The 20,195-nt window shown below is 45.6% G+C and overlaps 1 protein-coding gene across 2 annotated transcripts in view; it reads right to left on the bottom strand.

Moving 5' to 3' along the window:
• Positions 1 to 20,195, bottom strand: part of MYOM1 (myomesin 1) — a 526,093-nt gene that overhangs the window by 60,421 nt on the left and 445,477 nt on the right. For both annotated transcript variants that reach the window (XM_069620852.1, XM_069620853.1), the window contains exons 20-22: positions 18,322 to 18,448; positions 12,991 to 13,175; positions 5,504 to 5,618 (exon numbers count right to left, since the gene is read on the bottom strand). In XM_069620852.1, the coding sequence (XP_069476953.1) occupies positions 5,504 to 5,618; positions 12,991 to 13,175; positions 18,322 to 18,448 (427 nt within the window). The remainder of the gene's footprint in view (positions 1 to 5,503; positions 5,619 to 12,990; positions 13,176 to 18,321; positions 18,449 to 20,195) is intronic.

Below are 20,195 nucleotides of genomic sequence, written 5' to 3'. Positions count from 1 at the left end.
GGGGTTCTTATAAAGAAATCCCATAGACCTAGAGGGGTCTCCATGATTCTTCACCACCTCTCCCTCTGGAGCAGGTTGTGTCTCAGGTATCTTAGTTGGAGTAGTTGTGGCCAAGAATGGTACATGCTTCCACTTCCTCTTAGATCTTACCTTTAACCTTAACCTTGGTTAGAGGTCTCTCTCGTAACTCTAGGATTTAGTATTGGGTCTTCAATAGAAGATCCAATAGCCTCAAGGTGTTTAGGCTTAGTCTTTTCACCAGTTTTGAGAACTACCAGTCCTCAAAGGCCTAGAGAGGTTTCCAATTTTCTTATTACCCTTTTCCTCAGAAGCAGTGTGGGCCAAAGGCTTTATATTTGGAATTGAAATGGTAGAGAATAGTTTAGGCTCCCATTTCCCTATAATTCTCCTTTTTGATTTGCCTTTGTTAGAGGTTGCTTAGTTTCACAAAGAGAGGTTAGAGCTTGCGGTCATCTGAAAGCGCTCGTCAGAGCTTTCAAGGTCTGGCTTTGTCATGGGGGTTATAGGGATATGGGCCGCGCTTCTGTTCTCTGACACTGTACAAGGGCTGCAGCTGCCTGGTAATGTGTTTAAAGTGTTTTTTTAAAAAACCTCCTCTAACAGGTGGGAGATTTAACAGGCGATTTTAGCCTTCTTTGCCCAAGTGTTACAGCAGAGTGCTGTCTGTCTTCAACATCCTCATTTTGGAAGGACTGAAGCCACCCAAGCCAGTGGCTGGTTCTGCCACTGCTCCATGCACCCTTCATCCAGTCCTCCCTGACCTCAGTCTCCCACGGTACCTCCTCCCGTCCCGTGGTATTCCGCCACTCATATTTTCTGTGTTTTGACCCTCCTCGCCAATGTCATTTTTGATCCTGAGCTTTTTGTACTTTGTTGAGTCCATGGTCAACAAAGTTAAGGCCCCCAATGAGTGGAAGGGGATGGCAAAGGCACAAAAATATGTATACCTCTTAATGAGTTTTTAAACAAAATGTGCTTCTGATCGATACAGATACATGAGAAGAATTGCTCAGTAGCAATATTTACTACTCATAATTATTATCCCTAAGACAATTCACACGTTGCATGAGGTTGACAACAGCAGGTGCTGCGAGCGATCTTGGAGTGTGTTAGCAAATGCATTCTTCACCTGTACAGCCAAACATCATTAGGGGATAAGCAGGAGCAGCAATTTACACCAATGTGGCCACCTGCTGCAGTACCTAAGTGCCGCTTCTTAATGCGCACCTATGGTTTAGTATGCCTTCACTTTTCCTGCATTTTAAACCTCTGGGTTTATTTATGCGTCTGGCAAATGCATGCATGTGTTACGAGTACATCACTTTCCTACTCACAATAACGCTATGCTTGTCCCATGAATGGGGCGGCGTGCGTCTCACAGCATGAAATAGGATTTGAGTTTGTTTTGGTTGCAGAGTGACGCAGCAGAGAAGGCCGTGTGAAGGCTTTGGCCATATTTGCCAGGTGCGGCTGCTGCTCTCTCCGCTGAGCTCCACAGCTTTAGAAGAATAAAAACCCAATCTTTTGAAGACGGGGCAGGCTCTGGTGCGCTCTGTACCAACTCGCTGCAAATATCAAAGGCAGTTAGTCATCTGTCTCCCCTAAAAAAACGCACTTGCCCATGGTCCCTCTTTTGAGCCAGCTACTTCAACCCTTGCAAACGCATTGCAAGGCCAAAGGGCTCTGCATTCTGGCTCTGCGTCACAATCTTGGAATTTGTGTAAACGTGTGTCATTTTAAAAAGGTCCTTTTTTAAAAAACAAATCCACCTAATTCCGAGTCAGGACTGCATGGAATGTTCACGGCCTGTGATATGTAGACGATGGCGCACATGGGCAAACATTAGTTATTGCACCAAAGCAACGGTAAACCACTAGATCCCAACTCATAATTAGCTGCTACATTAAAAATAGTAAGTACTGAAGATACCATATTTTTTTTTAACCATTTCCAGGGTACTCCTGACGAGGCCCCTTACACACGTGATGCCTCAGTTGTATTGTGTGAGCACCTTCACTATACAGCCCTTCTTTTCATTACCTCCGTTTCCTCATCTGACAAATTTAGGAGCACTTCAAAGCAGTTCAGCTGCCAGTATTTATCCTTACACAAACACTGGTCATGCAAGGTCTCACCTGGAGCAGAAAGGCAATACATGACGTCAATTTTGGGAGAGTGAAATGACAGTTTCAGCAACATTGAAGGTAAGTAGTGCTGCATGATCTAGGTTTTGCCACCAGAACTGGGATAAAGAAGGCAGTACATCATGAAGAATTACTCCAAAGGCCCTTATAATGAAGTACATTTGAGTGGTTATAGGGAGCATGAAAAAAATCAATGGTTGTGCATGGCAGGTGAGGAACAGTGATTCCCAAGGTGCCAGGTCTCTGGACCACGAATTCCTGGACCGCCTCTAATGGAGACCACCCTGGAAACGCCACCAAGACAAGAGCGCACCATAACAGGCCAGGCATGCAAGTAAGTAAGTGTTTTGTTGTGTCCGGTGGACTTGCATATGGGGGGGAAGGAGCTTGACCTGGAAGTGGGGGGAGGATGGGGCTTAACAAGGGTGGTGTAGGCCAGGGCGGGAAGGGGATGAGGAGACAAGGATGACATGATGCAGCGGGAGTGGTGGGAAAGGGGTGAGTGGCATGATGCTGGAGGTAAATCCTCCACACCAACACCAAAGTCAGAGTTTGGTGGAGCGGGAAAAGAGGTGTTCATTCTGTGACGGCTGCTTATTTACCACTCGCGTCGCATCTAGATAGAAATGTGATTCTTAACATGGACCACACTTAGAATTCTGAACCTTAGCTTGCGTCGCATCTAGATAGAAATGTGAATGTCAGCATGTACCGCACCTAGATGGAATCCCATAATTGCAAGGACAGCAATGCCAACTAACCAACCAACTAACAATTTCATCCCTCTGCATACACCTCTCAAACTCTAACCAAACACAACCACAAGCCTAAAAAGCAGCAATCCGCACAAACTTCACAACAATGCAACAACAAAACAAACCACACATAGACCTGCACAACAGCACACGACAACTACGGACCATAAAACACCCCAAGCCCAGCCAACGGACCCACCGGGCTGTGGCTGCCAACAGCACATCACTGCTCTCTTGCACTTTTCCAGTTTATTCCCACTAACCCATCCCCTCTCCTCCTCTTTTTCAGAGCCGCCAGAGCACCAGGGGACCACTTCAGTGGTGATAGTGCGCGGTATAAATGCCCTTTAACATTAACATAACACTCTGTCATACTCATAATGAGGGCCAATATATTCCCATGCTTGCTATGATTGTACTGGTTGCCAGTAGCAACCCTCAGAATCTTTAAAGCACTATGCATAGTATATGAGGAATTCCGGGAATTCCTTAAGAATAAACTCAAAATGTATCAACCAAAACGGCCCCTTTGCTCTGAGCACTGCTACTAGCACCCACAGTTGACAGAACAGCTAGGATGCCAAACCTTCCCATACACTGCATCCAAGTTATGGAAATCTACTACACCGGAGCTACGCACTTCCGCAGAACACTTGACTTTGCGGAAGCACTCGGAAACATACCTGTTCCAACAAAATCTTTAACTGCGTCTGACACCCCATGAACCTAAGACACGTACATTTCCTTAGCAACAAGGAGCCTCTTGGGAGGGGATTTTACAAAAATACTATAACATAACCTTAGTCATCAGTCCTTGAAATGTGGCGGCTGCCCCACAGAGTATGAGAGTTTGAGAGGCAGGGCCATTAACTTGGACAGCCAAGAGGCAGTGGGAAGTGTGATGGGATCGGCCTGGAGCCAGAGTAGGACAGGAGAGGAAGATCTAGATATCATCCGTGCATGGGCGGTAACAAAAGCCGAAGGAGGAGATGAGCTTGCCCAGACAGAAGGTGACAAGTGTCAAGAGTAATGGTCCCAGAATAGAGCCTTGGGGCAGAAGGCCGCTAGGAGTGGAAGGAGGTTAGAGGTATATGCGTTCCAGGTGATGGAGTCTGGTTAGCCAGAGAGGTAGGAACAAGCCATGCAATTGCAAAGTTTTAGATCCTTGCCTGAGGAAGAGTTTGAAGAAGAGAAAGATGATCATAAGTATCTGAGGCTTCAGAGATGTTGAGGAAGATACGGTGGTGAACAGTGGTTATAATGTTTGTGACATCAGTCAGTGACGTTTCCATGGAGTGACTGGTAGGGAAGCCAGATTGAAGGGTGTCACAGATATGGTGTCACTCAGGGTAGCTGGTGATAAGGCAACCCGATCTTTGGAATAGTGTGGGCGGGGAGAGGTAGGTCGGTTTCTCACTGGCTTGTGAGGAACAACCAAGGTTTTTTGTTAAGATGTGTAACACTGTGGATGTTCTGAAAGAGGCGGGAAGATGATTGTGGCACCAGAGAGGATGAAGACTGAGGAGAGGTGGGAGCAGGCAGGGGCCTTCATGTTTTGGGGAGCAAAGGGGTCAGCAGGGGGGGGACAGGATTGGTCGGCATGAAGGGGAATGTGACCGGAAATACAGAGCGTTGGTATAGTGCAGGCAAACCTTATTGGCCACCTGACCACTGAGGCGCTGTGTACCTGAAAATCAGGAATAATCTTATGCAGTTTCCTGAGCTGGAAACAGCTGTGCACCTCTGGTTTGTCTTGTGTGGATATAGTCATCTCTGGGTCAAACAGAATTCACAGCTATAACATTTTTGTCAGGGATTATTTTTTGTTCTAAGTAGGGACTGGGGAGATAGGTCCCAAAGGGCTGATCTGTTATGACCTCCAAAAAGAATGACTTTTGATTTATTTTCATTTAACTGGAGGACACTTTCCCTCAATCAGGAGGCATTCCCGAAGGCCCATTCACCCTCCCTCTGCTCCGCAATCCCCTATGCACATTTTCTAAGAAGACCCTCCAGCAAAGTCAGGTGTACACTGGACAGCACCCGGGAAGGAGGTAAACATTTTCATATTGAACTTTATTCCCGATACTTCCCACTTACAAGTGTTGCACAAACCGTTATTTTTACCCAGCTCAATGGTACCAGTCCCAGGAGTTTCTATGCAGATCTCTAAGGCATGCACTTAACTCACTGAGGTATCTTATTTAAATGAGCTTTCTCATTCGCTAACTGCGCTACCTTACTGATGTACTTACTGATCCCACTCATGCTTCAGTCTCCCAGCTCACCAAGCTATTTGAAAGACTCGCTGGGGCTCTCTATCCGGTTTACTGAGCTATATTACCTGCTGAATGAGTTATACAACGGACATGCCAGAATCATATTAGTAGTTCATTGGCTCGCTGAGCTATCTTACAAAATGACCAAGCTGTGTAATCTACTTGTTGGCAATCGGACCAACTCATTGAGTTATCTCACTGCCTGACTGAGCTACTTGGTCAGCTGCAGATTTTGGGTCTATATGGTCCACAAATATGACAGACAAACAAATGCACATTGTAAGAGAAAATACAAGGGACTGACCTTGTGGGGTTTCTGCCAAAATAGGATCCGTTACATCCGATGCTTTGCCCACACCAGCCTGGTTTGCTGCCCGCACTCGGAGCACGTACCTGACACCCTCCTTCAGGTCTTGGATCTAGGAGAGAGGTACACAGAGAAAGTGGTCAAATCAATGTAGATGGATTGCTGGTAAACTGATACAACTAAGCTTGCACCTAGAATTCAGTGAGGAACAGGCACACAGGGTTGCAGTTTCCCAGTTTACAAGGGAAATCCAAGAAATGGCGGCAAGTCATTTGGTAACTAGTTTAATTATCATCAAATGAAATTTTGTCTGGAAAGTGAGAAGCATTGTGGACATAGGTGGAGACCTATTTTCCATTTTTAAAGCAAGCTGTACTATTTCCAACAGGAGAATTATAAAAGGGGCAGGCACACATGGTCCCACATGTCAGGAGAGTCGACTGAGCATGAATGAAGAGAAAGACTGTATATCAAAGCTTGTCCTCCCAGGCTGAAAGGCAGAAAGAAAGACAGGGGCAATGCCAAGCTTAGTGCATCGGGCACAGAGACTTAATGCATCCAATTGTTAATGCACAATGTGCATGCAAGGGCAGCCAAGGTAGACATATTAGATTGGTGTAATATGCTCTGATTTCTTGGCCCCAACAACCAGCTGAGTGGAGGATGTGCATTATGTGTATTTTGGTGAAGTGAGATGTTTTCCCTGTTTGGGATTGCTTCCACAGTGGTGGGGTTCTGCAGCTCTGGAAGCTCCGAGGACCTTGGGAGATTGCTCGTTTCAAAGTTCGTATTGGGACTGGTTGTTCCCATCAGCCAAAGGGAAGCAGTCATCCTCTTCAGAGCTCCCCTGTCACATAGAAAACAGGGTCAGGACAGCAGTGAAGGGTTCACGGTGTTGCAAAGAGTCTGCAGGCACCGCTGGTCGTCTTCTTCTTCAGTTGCTTCTGTTTCCTGTGGTCAACATGCTTTTCACTCCAGAAGCCTCACCTTTTATACAGTTCCAGCACACACTCCTTTGCAATCTCTCTCATCATTTTACAGAAAGGGGCGTTTGGCTGTCCGATCAGGACAACCAGGCCCCCTGTGGGAGCTGGCCCTATTCAGGCACTCTGGCAGACAAAGGACAGGAGGGCGGAAACTCCTCCCCTACATCCTGGGGGCTCAGACACTCTGTAGCCTAAGCAGTGATACTACTGGTTCCTGCCAAAGGTGAAACACACACACTGACCTCCCCCTCCCAGAATGCTAGAAAGGCTAACAAAGAACAACCATGCTCGTAATGGCAAAAAAGAAGGGAGGTCCCAAGTTGGTACTTGGGTGCCCCTATTGTGCGCTGCCGAGGCTTATGGACATAGCCAGTGGTACAGAAAATACACAATAGTTGGTAGAACATGTCCACTGCCACCAGCCACAACTAGGCAATTGTCTATGTGACTAAAACGTCACAGGAGCAGAGAGAAGGGGGATACTAGGTATCCCTGTGGCACTCCACTGAAGGTGGTGTGTGCCAATCTCTCAGACTATAGAGTTTTGGGAGAGATACTAAGCATCGCTCTCTCCTTGAGAACTGTAGTTACTTGAGGATACAGAAAAAGAACCTCAAAGGAGGACCCTAATGGTACCCATCAACAATGCACATAAGGAGCTGTGTGCCGCTGTAGTAAAACACAGATGCCTTTCAGAGCTGTGGAGCAGACAAACTCCATAGTACAGGTAGGATTCAAAGAATAGAGTTCCAAAAGACAGAGCCCACACGAATGAATGAGACCAAAAAGGCTTCACTCATTCATGATTGAACGAAAAAGGTCCAGAAGTCCAGCAAAAAGTGCTGGGAGTCTCACTAGGAGAGGGGATGAAGCATAAAAATGATACATCTCCCGAACACTGACACAGTCTCTATGATCTTAAGATTAAGCTTCCAACCTCAGTTCTTTTTCTTGCCTCACCCGTTGTTTCCCTCCTTCCAGACTCTGTTGTTCACTCTACTTTCCCTCTTGCCCCCAATCTTCTCCAACCCTTCCCCTCATTCAACACTCCCCATGCTCTGGTAGCTCCTTCACAGCACCAGTTCACTCCAAACTCTGCTCCTCTCCTGCTCTAAACATCTGCACTGCTCCCTTTCCTGTCATCCCTTTTATCCCTGGTCTGCTCCACCCATAGGCTTGGGCTATTGCTCTGCGTTTTTTGGCTTTCCACTGGTTCGATTTGAAAAGTCAAATTGTGTCTCTTTTGTTTCGTTAGCCAATGTTACTATCTTGCCTGAAGGCTGGATGAGATATTTGAAAAGCCTGCGCATCGGGCCTGAATGCTTTCCCGTGCCTGAACGGGTGGACACAACTGCGAGGGCGGAGCCACCTCCGATGAAGCGCGTGTGCAGTATGGTTTCTCTTTGGTGGTTGATCACTCATTATGTGTTCTTTCCTGCTGTGTGTAGTGTGTTGGGCATGAACAGGACAAGTGTATTGCTGGGTTTCCCTTGCTCTGGGACGTAGGAGGTGGGGAGTCTTTGGGATTCCTGCCATATAGTTTTTCTTAAGGGGCCAGGAAACATATGAGTGTAGAAGAGATGGTGCCCTGCCTACTGGCAGGGGCTAACTGGGGGTGACCAGGGGATCCTCCCAATACCTCCCTTGGGTGCATCTTCACTGGCCCCGGGAGGTACCCGGCTCATATGTCGTCGCACAAGAAGTCCGCAGAAAAAGGCAGGAAACTTTGCCACACCACAAAGGATACGTTTCTTGATTTGTTGTTATTTTCAGGATTCTTTTAATTATCCAACATTCTTTTTTGTTTTCTCAAACAAAAAAGTACAAAGCAAGGAAGCCTGGAAAACACATGGAAAGTTGTGATTATGGAGAAATTATGAGCTCAGGGTCAAATGGCGGTCCTTGATACTAAGAAGATGAGTACTGCTGCCACCATAAATGGGAGTAATAAAAGACATAAATGCAGGTAGTTAGGGCCAGTACCTACTGAGCATTACAAGTGGCTTCTACATTCTTATCTGACCCTTGGTTCACATGTAGGGTTAGTCGCAGTTCAGCATTATAATGCCTATGTGTTATTGTCATTTGGGAGCTGATGCTAAAGAGCAGGGCATTCACATCCTCCCCCTTCCTGGTTGAGCAGTGACATCAAAGCATTTCTATTGGCCCGCTCATGGACCCGCTGTGGCCCTTTCTTCTCTGCTGGTGGCTGTGCTGGAAAAGGTTATGTAACCGGGGAGGTTACAAGGCCAAGCAATGGAACCAGCCACAGTGTGTCTTTCACCTCTGAAGCATCCCCTGACTTATCGTCTCCTGTCAGTGTAGATGTGGGTCTCAGCAGACTCAAATGTGCAGGCTTCAGTGGCTGTGTTCTTTGCATTCAGGGTAGGAGCCCGGTGGCTATTCCTGTGTGTCCCAAACAATTAGAAACGTATCCCGCTAGAGTGTCTTTGCACATGCTCCTGAATAAAAGGGGGGTGTGGTCCTACTTGGACACCACACAGGGGCTCCTGAGTGAAAGGGATATTATGGCCAAGCGCTCTGAAAGCGCTGCTACTGGGGTGCCGCACAGGGGCTCCAGGGAAAAGTGCTGCACAAGCACTGCTTCTAGTATGCCATCTGCATGCAAAGTAAAAGAAATAGTTATGTATGGGTGGTGTAGTGTTTTGCGCCATTAAACCCAAAGACTACTGTCACTGATTGGACATTTGGAACCAAGATGTACGCCAACATCAGATGCTCAAAGTTCATCGGCTTAGGGACTGTGCACAGGGGTGGGCCGACTTAAACGTAAACCTGCACCAGGATCAGCAGATTCACTTTCTTCAGGCAGCTCAGCCATTGCACTCAGCGGCCTAGTTTGAAATCAGGACTGACCACCTTAGAAGGGGCAAGCCACACTTAACTCCATTTGGAACTCCAGTGGATTCTTGAACAATGAGGATTGCTCAATTCCCTCCTGATGAGCCACTCAACCAGAGTGGTGAAACACGTGTAGAGGGATATTAATTACCCTTAATTACCATTCCTACAGAGGACAAGGGACTATTATTTTGAAGAGCAACTCTACGTATTTTAAGAACAAGAAAGACCAATGTGTTAATAATCAAAGTAAACTTCTTATTCAATCCAATGGGACTTAACACTGAAGAGAAACCAAATGAACTGTAATTACTAAGCTATCCTGAATTGGACAATCAGCTAGACTATCAAGAATAACTATTTTAGCACTTTACTGTTAAAGAAATATGTTGTTCACAACAAATTGTTTCAATCTATAAAATTCTTCTCAACAGCAGGACTACCATGCAAAGATGTATGCATGCTGGCGCAGGATTTGAGCCTTATTTTGGTTTTATCACAGTTATACACACAATTGGACAGACACAATTAGAAGGCTCGACCAGCGAAAAACTGACAATACTAACCTCGTCACAATTAGTTCTTGTGAGATTTGCCACAGATTTGCCCTATGTCTGCAAATTCACAACTATTAAACGTAAACAGGATTGTCTCCAAAAAACTGTCACTGTTCGCTCACTCCTCCTTCTAGTATGTAGCAAACCATCCGTCTGCTCCTCAGAGCCTAGGTGCAAGCTTTCTGGGGTCCCGTATCCCAAGACTAAACCAGTCCTCAAAGTGCTGCAGGACCCTCACGGGTCTCATAGAGGTAGTGGTGGGGCCAGTCAGGAGTGAAGCAGAGATCCCACTGGCCTTCCTTCCTGACTGTTCTCCTCACCACCTCTCTAAATTGTCACTAGTCTCCCGGACCCTCACTGGAACCACCCCCCACCTCTTAAAACTGCATAGGGCCTGAACTGGCCTTCCAGAATCTCCTATGTCTAGCTGACGAGCCTGCTTCTGGCTCCTTGCCTCTTCTCTCAATATCTTAATAAAATCTGATCTCTCCATTGCTTTCTTCTTTCTCTTCCAATACTTGTGAATGCCTGGTCCATCTTCCTCAACCTCCTCCTCTGAAGATGTATAGGCCTCAATCTCCTCACTCTCCCCTGCCGTCTGCTCCTGCTCTACCGGTCTTACTTTCTCCATCCAGTCTTATAATGTTACTCCTTCAACTCCACTCTGGGTTCTGTTTCCACCCTCCTTCTGCCTGCTCATATCTCTTCCTGTGATTCCCCTGCTGGATTTACTTCCTCCTTTTCCACTGTTCATACTACCACATTCACTGCACTCCTGGTTTTGCTTTCTCTGCCACTACCAACTTCCACTTCACTCCTGGCTTTACTTCCTCTCTTTCCTTTCCTCTGCTACTAGCACCAACGTCCACTCCACTCCTGGTTTTACTTGCTCTTTCTTTCCCCCTGCTAGAACTACCGACTTCCACTACACGTCTTCTTTTCTCTCCCCTTTAACTCTCCCCACTTTCTTGTCTTCTTTAGAGATCAACTCCTCCTCTCTCCGGATGCCAATTCCCCAGCTCCCCTTTGGAGCACGCTTTTGTCTCCAAAGCGTTTGCAGCAATCATCTCTCCCAACCCCAGCAATCTTCCTTCACCAAAGAGGAGTCACCTGTTCCTGTCAGCACAGCCACTACAGTGAACTGGGCTACCTAGTTTATATAGCAACATGTCCCCTCTAACTGATTGGAATTAGGACTGATGGTCTACAGCTGTAAGCCTACATGGGGGTGGGGGCTGGAATTGGCTGGGATCGCTCACTTCCTGATAGTCAGAATGAGGTTGAAGGGTGCTGGGTGAATCCTATAAAGCCCTGGTATTTACCCTGCATTTTGAAACTCTGTGTGCAGGGAGAAGCTGAACAGGCTGTTTGTCTCGAGGACATTGTGCTGCGCTGCTGTTGGGAAGGCAAGTGTGTTAGTGGGTATCTGTGGGTATTTAGGTTTCCCCCAGGGTCTCCCTGTCCTTTGATGTATTTACTATGGCATCCATGTCCTTGAAGGGATCATTTAATTTATCTGATCTGTTCCAGTTTTTGGAGTTGGGAGACAAGGGCATGATGGGAGCTGTAGTCCCTCTGAGGGTGGTTTCTGTGGAGAGTTTCAATGATTGGGCCCTGAAACAGCTGTTCTGTTGTCTTCCCTGGCTTAAGTGACAGGACTTGGTATTTTGCCAAGTCTATCTTCGCCCCAGCCACTAATTCTGCTTCCTGGATCCGGTCCAGGTTTTGTTTCTGAGGGGCATTGTGAGAAATTTATTTTTCCGTTGCTGGCTTGTCGAGGCACCCGGCTGTCTGAGTCTCTGACTTTTGGTCACTGAACAAAAGTCCTGGCAAGGGACTTCGTCACACTGTGTATTATAAAATGTATCTGTGACATGGAAACTCCTGTTTGCCCTCCTATATTCTTTAATGGTGGGGGATGTGGGAGGAACTACTTCATTTTCTAGAATATTCCGTAACCCCCTGGATGTCTCCGGACACACGGTTTGAGATGAATTTAGTGGCAGTACATGATGAAGAAAATGAATTAAACTACTTCTAGAGTTCCCGTTTTCATTTTTAAATAGTGTTAATTTAACCACCTAAAAAAGGTTTTATGGGGACGGGGCCCCTACCTGCCCTCCTATTTTATTATCTAATTTGGTAGGCGGAGGCACATCTTGAATGTGTCAATAACCTTCAATATCGGCACGCCAAGTATTCGCCGTTTACCCTGTTCTGAGGTCAGGTGATATGCTGTGCCCCTCTCCGGGTCATCAGACAGGTTAGCCCAAACCTGAGCCTCTTTGTGAGCATCATAAATTACACTCTACTTCAAAGAAGGGCAAAAGGGTCTTATGCTTGTATGACAATTGAAACACACATCTAAAATGATATATCGATTTTACTGTGAAACCAGATAGCTCTCAATATAGATAAAAGGAAATTCTATGGTCGGGGAGTGACGTCTATTTTTAGAGGGATGCAAATGTCAAAGTGGCATTAGAAGCAGCAGGCAGGGCACTGCCACTGTGTGGAGTAACTCCATCTGCAACATTTATTAGGGGAATTTTTTTATTACGAGTATATAATCACCAAAGTGATTTTTACAAGAGGATGAGAAAAAAAAACATCAATTTACAATTTCTAAAAAAAAAAAATTGTTACAGAATGGTTGAAGCAGAGAACAGATCCAAAGTCAGGAGAAGCTGTAGCTAAGAGAAGCATGAGCAAGTTCAAAGCAAGTTCAAAGACACACTCAGCCCTCTTGGTGAGTGGTCCATCCAACGCCCAACCTCACATTTCACCCCTTGTGCTTGTGCTTTATTAGGGGAAATTGAGGAAACTTCAAATAATGATTCGTTCCCAGAAGAATCCTTAACACAAATGATAGGCCAAATCTTTCCCATGAATATCACACTCCAATTTGCTAAGCGTGTATTTTGTGCGCTGTTATGTTCATGCTGTCAGTTTTGTCTTTGCTCTGCACACAAAGGCATTTTCTAGATCTACCAGGCCTACGCATCTTATGAGCACCGGCATCCCCCATCGCAAGCAGACGTGCAGCTTCGGTGAAAGCGTTAGGCGCTCTGGTGCTTACCTTCATGTATTTGTTTGCGGTCGCTTTGTCGTTGACAGATCTCCAGCACTCCTCTGGCGCCATTTCCTCCTTCAGATCCACGTAGAAGCCGGTCACTGGCGAGCGGCCGGTGTAGATGGGAGACTTCCACAGCAGAACCAAGGAGTTCTTCCTGATCTCAATGGCTGAAAGGTCATGTGGTGGTCCTAGGAGGGCAGGAAATACATACCATGAATTATCTGCGCATAGCTGGCACATAAATTGTGGACATGAACTCTCAAGTTCAACACAACTTTTGTTTCCCTGTGGCGCCCTCCCTACTCGTGCTCACCCAGTGTTATCCACACATTAGGCCTCATTACAAGTTTGCCGGTCTGGAGACAATGGTACCGGTAAGCTTGCCGTTACGTTGTTTCCGGACCGTCAAACTACATATTCTGCGAGCGGGTGCCTTTCAGCCTGCCAGGTCTGACCTAGTGGGCGGAACGGCACCCGCTCGCAGACCTTGACGGATGCACCAACACCATTATGAATGGTGCCAGTGCATCTGTTCTCCCCATTCCCACTGAGCCCAATGGGACTCAAATGGGAATGGGGAGTCATATTTTACGATGCCCGGGAATGGGCAATTACCGGGTCCGCCGGGGCTGTAATGCCCCCGCAATTGCCCATTCCCGAGCGCAGGAAAATTCATGACTCCAGCGGCAGCCGTGCCAGTATTTACCAGCACGGCTACCGCCAACATCGTAATGACCCTCATTGTCTAGATAGTAAAATGCACATCAGCCTTTAGACGAGCATAAAGTGCTACCCACATATGAATGTCATGGAAGTGGACTTGTTGCAATTATAGGAGGACAAATATTGGGCCTGTGAGTAAACGGCACCCCTTATTAATTTCAGATTTCATGCAGTGCTTCATTTGTGAGCGTGTTTGCCGGCGCTCTGCCCTGGCACTTATTTCTGAGCCCCGGCACTTATTATCTCAGGCTCAGAATGATTGTGAAGTAATGATAGCCAGAGCAGCCATCAACCCTAATGAGCAGGTGTGAGCTGTAGTTTAACACCAAATGTGTTGGCTCTGTGGGGAGCAGCTGTGGGTGGTGGCAGCAATGGTGGGGAACTGCCCGCCCGCGGTGTCACAAGCGTGCTAGAAAATATTTGGGCCCTAGCACTTATTTTCTTACAAATGAAGCACTGATTTCATGGGATACTTTGAGATCGCAACACACAGGAACCGGAGCATACCTTAATAATACGCCCTTGGGACTTCACCTTGGCTGTTACCTTAGAAACATCCTATTTTGAAAGGCATCCATTAAACAAGGAGATGCGTGGCATAAGTGGCTCACTGGAGTGTACTCGCAATCGGGGATGCACAAGCACGGTTTGCAACTTGTGATTATGCCATGAAGACGTATTCTTGTATCTGCATTATTTTAAAGCGGTACGGAAAGAGAAATCAATGATCAAAACTACACAATTCTGGCCGATATCAGGCTATCAATGTATGTGCATTGTGCGTGATTTCGATTTGTCACTCAGAGAGAGTCTGCAGTGCAATGCCTGGTTTAATGTGTATTATATTTTTTGGACCGCTATACCAGTGTGTGCACACATATTAGCCCCACGCCCATGTGACACTGTACAGTAGCCAAGCCCTTTTTAGTCCATGAACTTCAGGTCATGGGATGATCAATAAAGACAAAAGGAGGGCGGCCAGGAGCAGGTTTGACAATAATGCCCAAGCAACTGAAACTTGTCTAGAGGCCCAGGGATTAAAAAGGAGGCGCTATCAAAGCATGTGCTTAGGTTGGCCCTGAAGGGACTGGTGCCCCAGAGCTGGACATCAGGGTTCTGTCTTAGAGTGGTTGCACGAACGCATATATTGTGGACCAGGCTTTTAATGGACAGTCACACAAGTGCATCATTTGTGTTTATGCTTGATACAAAGAGTTATTTTACTTCTCCATGTGCCGGGGAACGCTATATTTGGGCTGTCCTAGGAAATTGTTAACCAGAATGTCTTTCTTTTGCTTTGCATCCTGCAGATGCACATATTAAGTTATGTAAGCACTCGAAGCTGAAAGTGAGCCACAGCTATTGCTTGGCAATGCTGAATGCAAGCAACACCCCAGTGGCACAAATATCACCTTGCCCTGCCCTAGAAGCATACATAGCATGGGCCCGCTAGCCCGCTCTGACCCCCCGACTTTCCACTCAACACGATGGATCCATGTGTGCTTCCTTATCTTAACTCTGAGCACAATTCACAGAACTGGATATGAGTTTACAATGGATCCCAAACATCCCAGTGTCTGCATATGGCTCAACAGTGTCATGGATTCCTTTTGCAAGTGTCCCCAGGCAATATGATTCTTGGTCCAGCTCCAAAAATGTAAAGTTATCATTTATCACATTGGAAATGCATTTAGAACATTTAAAGAGCAAGCCCCAAACACTGAATTGTCTCTTGATGCACTTAACATCAGGTGCCATTATTAATTAACTCGATAATAATAACTTCACTAACTGCATAAGGCTGGAAGATTGAGGGATTACAATCCACGACCATGAGCCACTGCTGCAGAAGCTCAAACCACTGAGCAACCTCACCAGATGCTGTTCAAGATTGCTTCCCTGGCCTATAAGGCAGTGCGAGCCCAGACCTCCAGTCATTTGGACTCAAAGCTATTTCAGGAAGCTTGTGAGGAAGGAGGAGTTGGGCAGTTTTCTGCCCCAAAGTAACAACGTTTTGCCGGTTATATACCCTGATAAAATACGTTTCTGGGGCTTCTGCAGCCTCTTGGAATGCACTTCGGCCATCACTGCTCTAGTTAAGCAGCTTGATGACATTTCTGCAAGCCTTTGAAGGCTTTTAAGAATTGGGGCACAGCACTTTCCCTTGTCTGGTGGTGTCCGTCCCATTTCTGTTGCGTGAGTCTTTGGGGATGGTAGTACTTTGCCTGGTTTGGAGGTGTCGGTTCTCACCTCGTTATCTGAGTCTCTGTAGATCACATTCCTGTGCCTTGTTTGGTGGTATATGTTCTTAGCCTGCTATCTGAGTCTCTGTGGATCGCAATACTTTGCCTTGTTTGGTGGTATCTGTTCTCACCTTGTTATCTGAGTCTCTGTAGATCACATTCCTTTGCCTTGTTTGGTGGTATATGTTCTTACCCTGCTATCTGAGTCTCTGTAGATCACATTCCTTTGCCTTGTTTGGTGTTATCTGTTCTCACCTTGTTATCTGAGTCTCTGTGAATCGCAATACTTTGCCTTGTTTGGTGGTATCTGTTCTCACCTTGTTGTCTGAGACTTGTGGATCACAATCCTTTGCCTGGTTTGGTGGTATCTGTTCTCACCCTGTTATCTGAGTCTCTGTGGATCACAATCTTTTGCCTTGTTTGGTGGTATCTGTTCTCACCCTGTTATCTGAGACTTGTGGATCGCAATCCGTTGCCTGGTCTGGTGGTATCTATTCTTACCCTGCTATCTGAGTCTCTGTGGATCGCAATACTTTGCCTTGTTTGGTGGTATCTGTTCTCACCTTGTTATCTGAGTGTCTGTGGACCTCATTCCTTTGCCTTGTTTGGTGGTATCCATTGTCGGCCTGTTATCTGAGACTTGCGAATTGCAGCACTTTACCTTGTTTGGTGGTTTCCGTTTGGATTCTGTTACATGAGTCTCTGTGGATCGCAATGGTTTGCCTGGTCTGGTGGTATCTGTTCTCACCCTGTTATCTGAGAATTGTGGATTGCAATGATTTGCCTTGTTTGGTGGTATCTGTTTTCACCCTGTTATCTGAGTCTCTGTGGATTGCAATCCTTTGCCTTCTTTGGTGGTATCTGTTCTCACCATGTTATCTGAGACTTGTGGATTACAATGCTTTGCCTTGTTTGGTGGTATCTGTTCTCACCCTGTTATCTGAGACTTGTGTATTGCAGTATGTTGCCTTGTTTGGTGGTATCTGTTCTCACTCTGTTATCTAAGTCTCTGTGGACTGTAATCCTTTGCCTTGTTTGGTGGTTTCTGTTCTGATACTGCTACATGAGTCGTCACGGATCATATCACTTTGTCTTGTTTGGTGGTATCTGTTATCACCGTGTTATCTGAGACTTGTGGATTGCAGTTCTTTGCCTTGTTTGGTGGTATGGGTTCTTACCGTTATTTGAGTATCTGTGGATTGCAATGCTTCGCCTTGTTTGGTGGTATCTGTTCTCACCCTGTTATATCTGAGTCTCTGTGGATTGCAATCCTTTGCCTTGTTTCGTGGTATCTGTTCTCACGCTGTTATCTGAGACTTGTGAATTGCAGTACGTTGCCTTGTTTGGTGGTCTCTGTTCTTACCCTGTTATATGAGTCTCTGTGGATCGCAATCCTTTGCCTTGTTTGGTGTTATCTGTTATCACCCTGTTATCTGATACTAGTGGATTGCAGCACGGTCCCTTGTTTGGTGGTATCTGTTCTTACCCTGTTATCTGAATCTCTGTGGATCGCAATCCTTTGCCTTGTTTGGTGGTATCTGTTCTCACCCTGACATTTGAGACTTGTGGACTGCAGTACATTGCTTTGTTTGGTGGTATCTGTTCTTACCCTGTTATCTGAGACTTGTGGATTGCAGTAATTTTCCTTGTTTGGAGGTATCTGTTCTTACCATTATCTGAGTCTCTGTGGATTGCAATGGTTTGCCTTGTTTGGTGGTATCTGTTTGCACCTTACTATCTGAGTCTGTGTGGATCACAATTGTTTGCCTTGTTTGGTGGTATCTGTTCTCACCCTGTTATCTGAGTCTCTGTGGATTGCACTGCTTTGCCTTGTTTAGTGGTATCTGTTCTCACGCTGTTATCTGAGTCTTCGTGGATCACAGTACGTTGCCTTGTTTGGTGGTATCTGTTCTTACCCTGTTATCTGAGTCTCTGTGGATTGCAATGCTTTGCCTTGTTTGGTGGTTTCTGTTCTGATTCTGCTACATGAGTTGTTGTGGATCTCAGCACTTTGCCTTGTTTGGTGGTTTCTACTGGGATTGTGTTAGCTGAGCCTCTGTGGGCTGCAGCACTTTGCCTTGTGTGGTGGCACCTATTCTTATTCTGTTGCTTGAGACTCTGTGATTTGCCCACTTTGCCTAATGTGGCGCTTTCTGCTATCGCGTTGCACGATGCCCTCTTGCGCAATTATTTAACTTTTGGTGTGTTATTTTTAGTGATGTTCCGTCTGATTTTCGCAGCACTCTGTTATTGATCTCATTTTGTAAAGCACTTTATAGTGTCACTGTTCGCGCGTTATACACATGCTTAATAAAATACAATATATATAATACCTGCGGATGGAATTCTGACAGATCGAGCTCCTCACCTGGGACACCAAGGGTCCATTCTTCACACACGAAGGGTTTGCTCGGCTCAGAGGGCACACCAACCCCAGCCACGTTAGAAGCAGCCACTTGGAATTGGTACACCTTGTTTTCCTGCAGATTCATAATCTGTAGCATCAAGAGAATTATACATATTATATTTTTTTCAAAACCACCTTATGAATGTCATATTAGGCAGGGGTGGACTGGGAGCCAGAAGAGGCCCTGGAAAAGTGGCCCCACATTACACATTTTCAGCAATCCCACCACTTTTCCTATGGGATCATTTGGAAATAAAATGGCAATTTAGCGTTTATCTCGTGTGTGAAACAGAAAAGAGATGAAAGAAACAAGTCTTGCTACCCCCTTTTTGCCATTATAAGTAGAACCCCCCCCCCAACATCAGCCTCATTACTTGTTTGCTGGTCCAGAATAAACGCCAGAATAAATGCCGGTAATTCCAGCACCAGCATTTATTCTGGTACCGGCAAATCACAAGTCTGCCGATGCGGGCCACAGATCTCCCGGCAGCCCTGACCTGCCGGTAGATCGGGCCCCTGCCAGCAGATCAATGCCTGAGTCACCGGTACTCCCGGCGCTGGAGATTCCGGCAGTACAAGAGAATGGGGATTTAAAGGCACTCCGCCTGCGGTAATATCCCGGTAATGCCGGGATATCGGGCAGAGGAGACGGTAAGGCAGGGTTGCCGCTATCCCGCTGGAATTACGGCAACCCTGTAATGAGCCCAGACTGTTGCAGAGGAATTCATCGGCAAACATAAAGGGGGTAACTAAACAATACGTTTATGGCCTTTAAAGATTTATTTTATTAAGGTGACACATGCATATTGAAAATAAAAATAAAAATTAGCTGGTCGCATAGATACAAATCTATTTATATGATTATACGTATATATAAATACTTTTTTTTGAGACAATCAAAATGTAAACTGTAAATAATAGTAGAACACAAAAAGTGAAAAAGTCAAAATTCAGATGATAAAGTTGACTGATATATGTGAGTCCAAGACACAAAAAAAAATGTAGTGTTGCTAGGGAAATTCTTTCATTTTCGCCAATTTCACTCCATTGATTTCAATGGAATCCCCACCATATCTGTCATTGATTTGGTATCATGGCTGCTTTTCGGGCGAGTAATATTTTTTTAGGCTCACTCACCTGCTCAACTCATATGTTTGTGGGGCATTTGTCAATCCCTAAGGATGCCAGTACAGGGAGAGATGTTCTCCAAATGATTGCATCCGCCATGTTTACATTGTATCACAGCCACAGTCGTGGGAGTGTTACAGGGACACGTTGCGCCCATTTTGTTTTTACCTAGAAACAGTTATGGAACACGTATGATGTCTACAGGGTGGTTGTAGTGAACTGTGTTTTACGCCTTTTCTGGTGCATTATCGTTCACCATTCTTTTTGTACTATGATAATGCCATTTTGAATAAATACTTCTTATATTTGAATAGTGATGCTTGAGATTAAGAGGGAAAGGAGCTTTGAAGACCAAATGGAAGGACTTAAGAGTCACTTATTAGTGTAATATTGAGTAGCATGAATTGAACATTTTAAAGGGTAAAAAGTAGGGCAGAAAGTGACAAATAGTTTTGTCTGTTTGTTCTATTTTCTTCAATTTTATTTTCTTAGTTTTTTTTAATTATTATTTTTTTTCTCTTCTTTTTACATTTTCAAAAAAGTTTGTATAAACTAAATGAAATAAAAAAAAATACATACTTCTCATGGCACAAGTCCTATTTTTTCTACCGCCTTCTTTTTGGCTGTCTTTCTGCCCTATGGAGGTGATGCCCTTTTTGAAGGGGGCCAGTCTTGGATTCCAGTTCAGTGCTTTGTTGTCCTGAAAC

Source organism: Ambystoma mexicanum, chromosome 5q (genome assembly GCF_040938575.1).
Source record: "Ambystoma mexicanum isolate Mex_15411 chromosome 5q, UKY_AmexF1_1, whole genome shotgun sequence".
Taxonomy (NCBI): domain Eukaryota; kingdom Metazoa; phylum Chordata; class Amphibia; order Caudata; family Ambystomatidae; genus Ambystoma; species Ambystoma mexicanum.
This window is presented reverse-complemented; position numbering and strand designations above follow the sequence as displayed.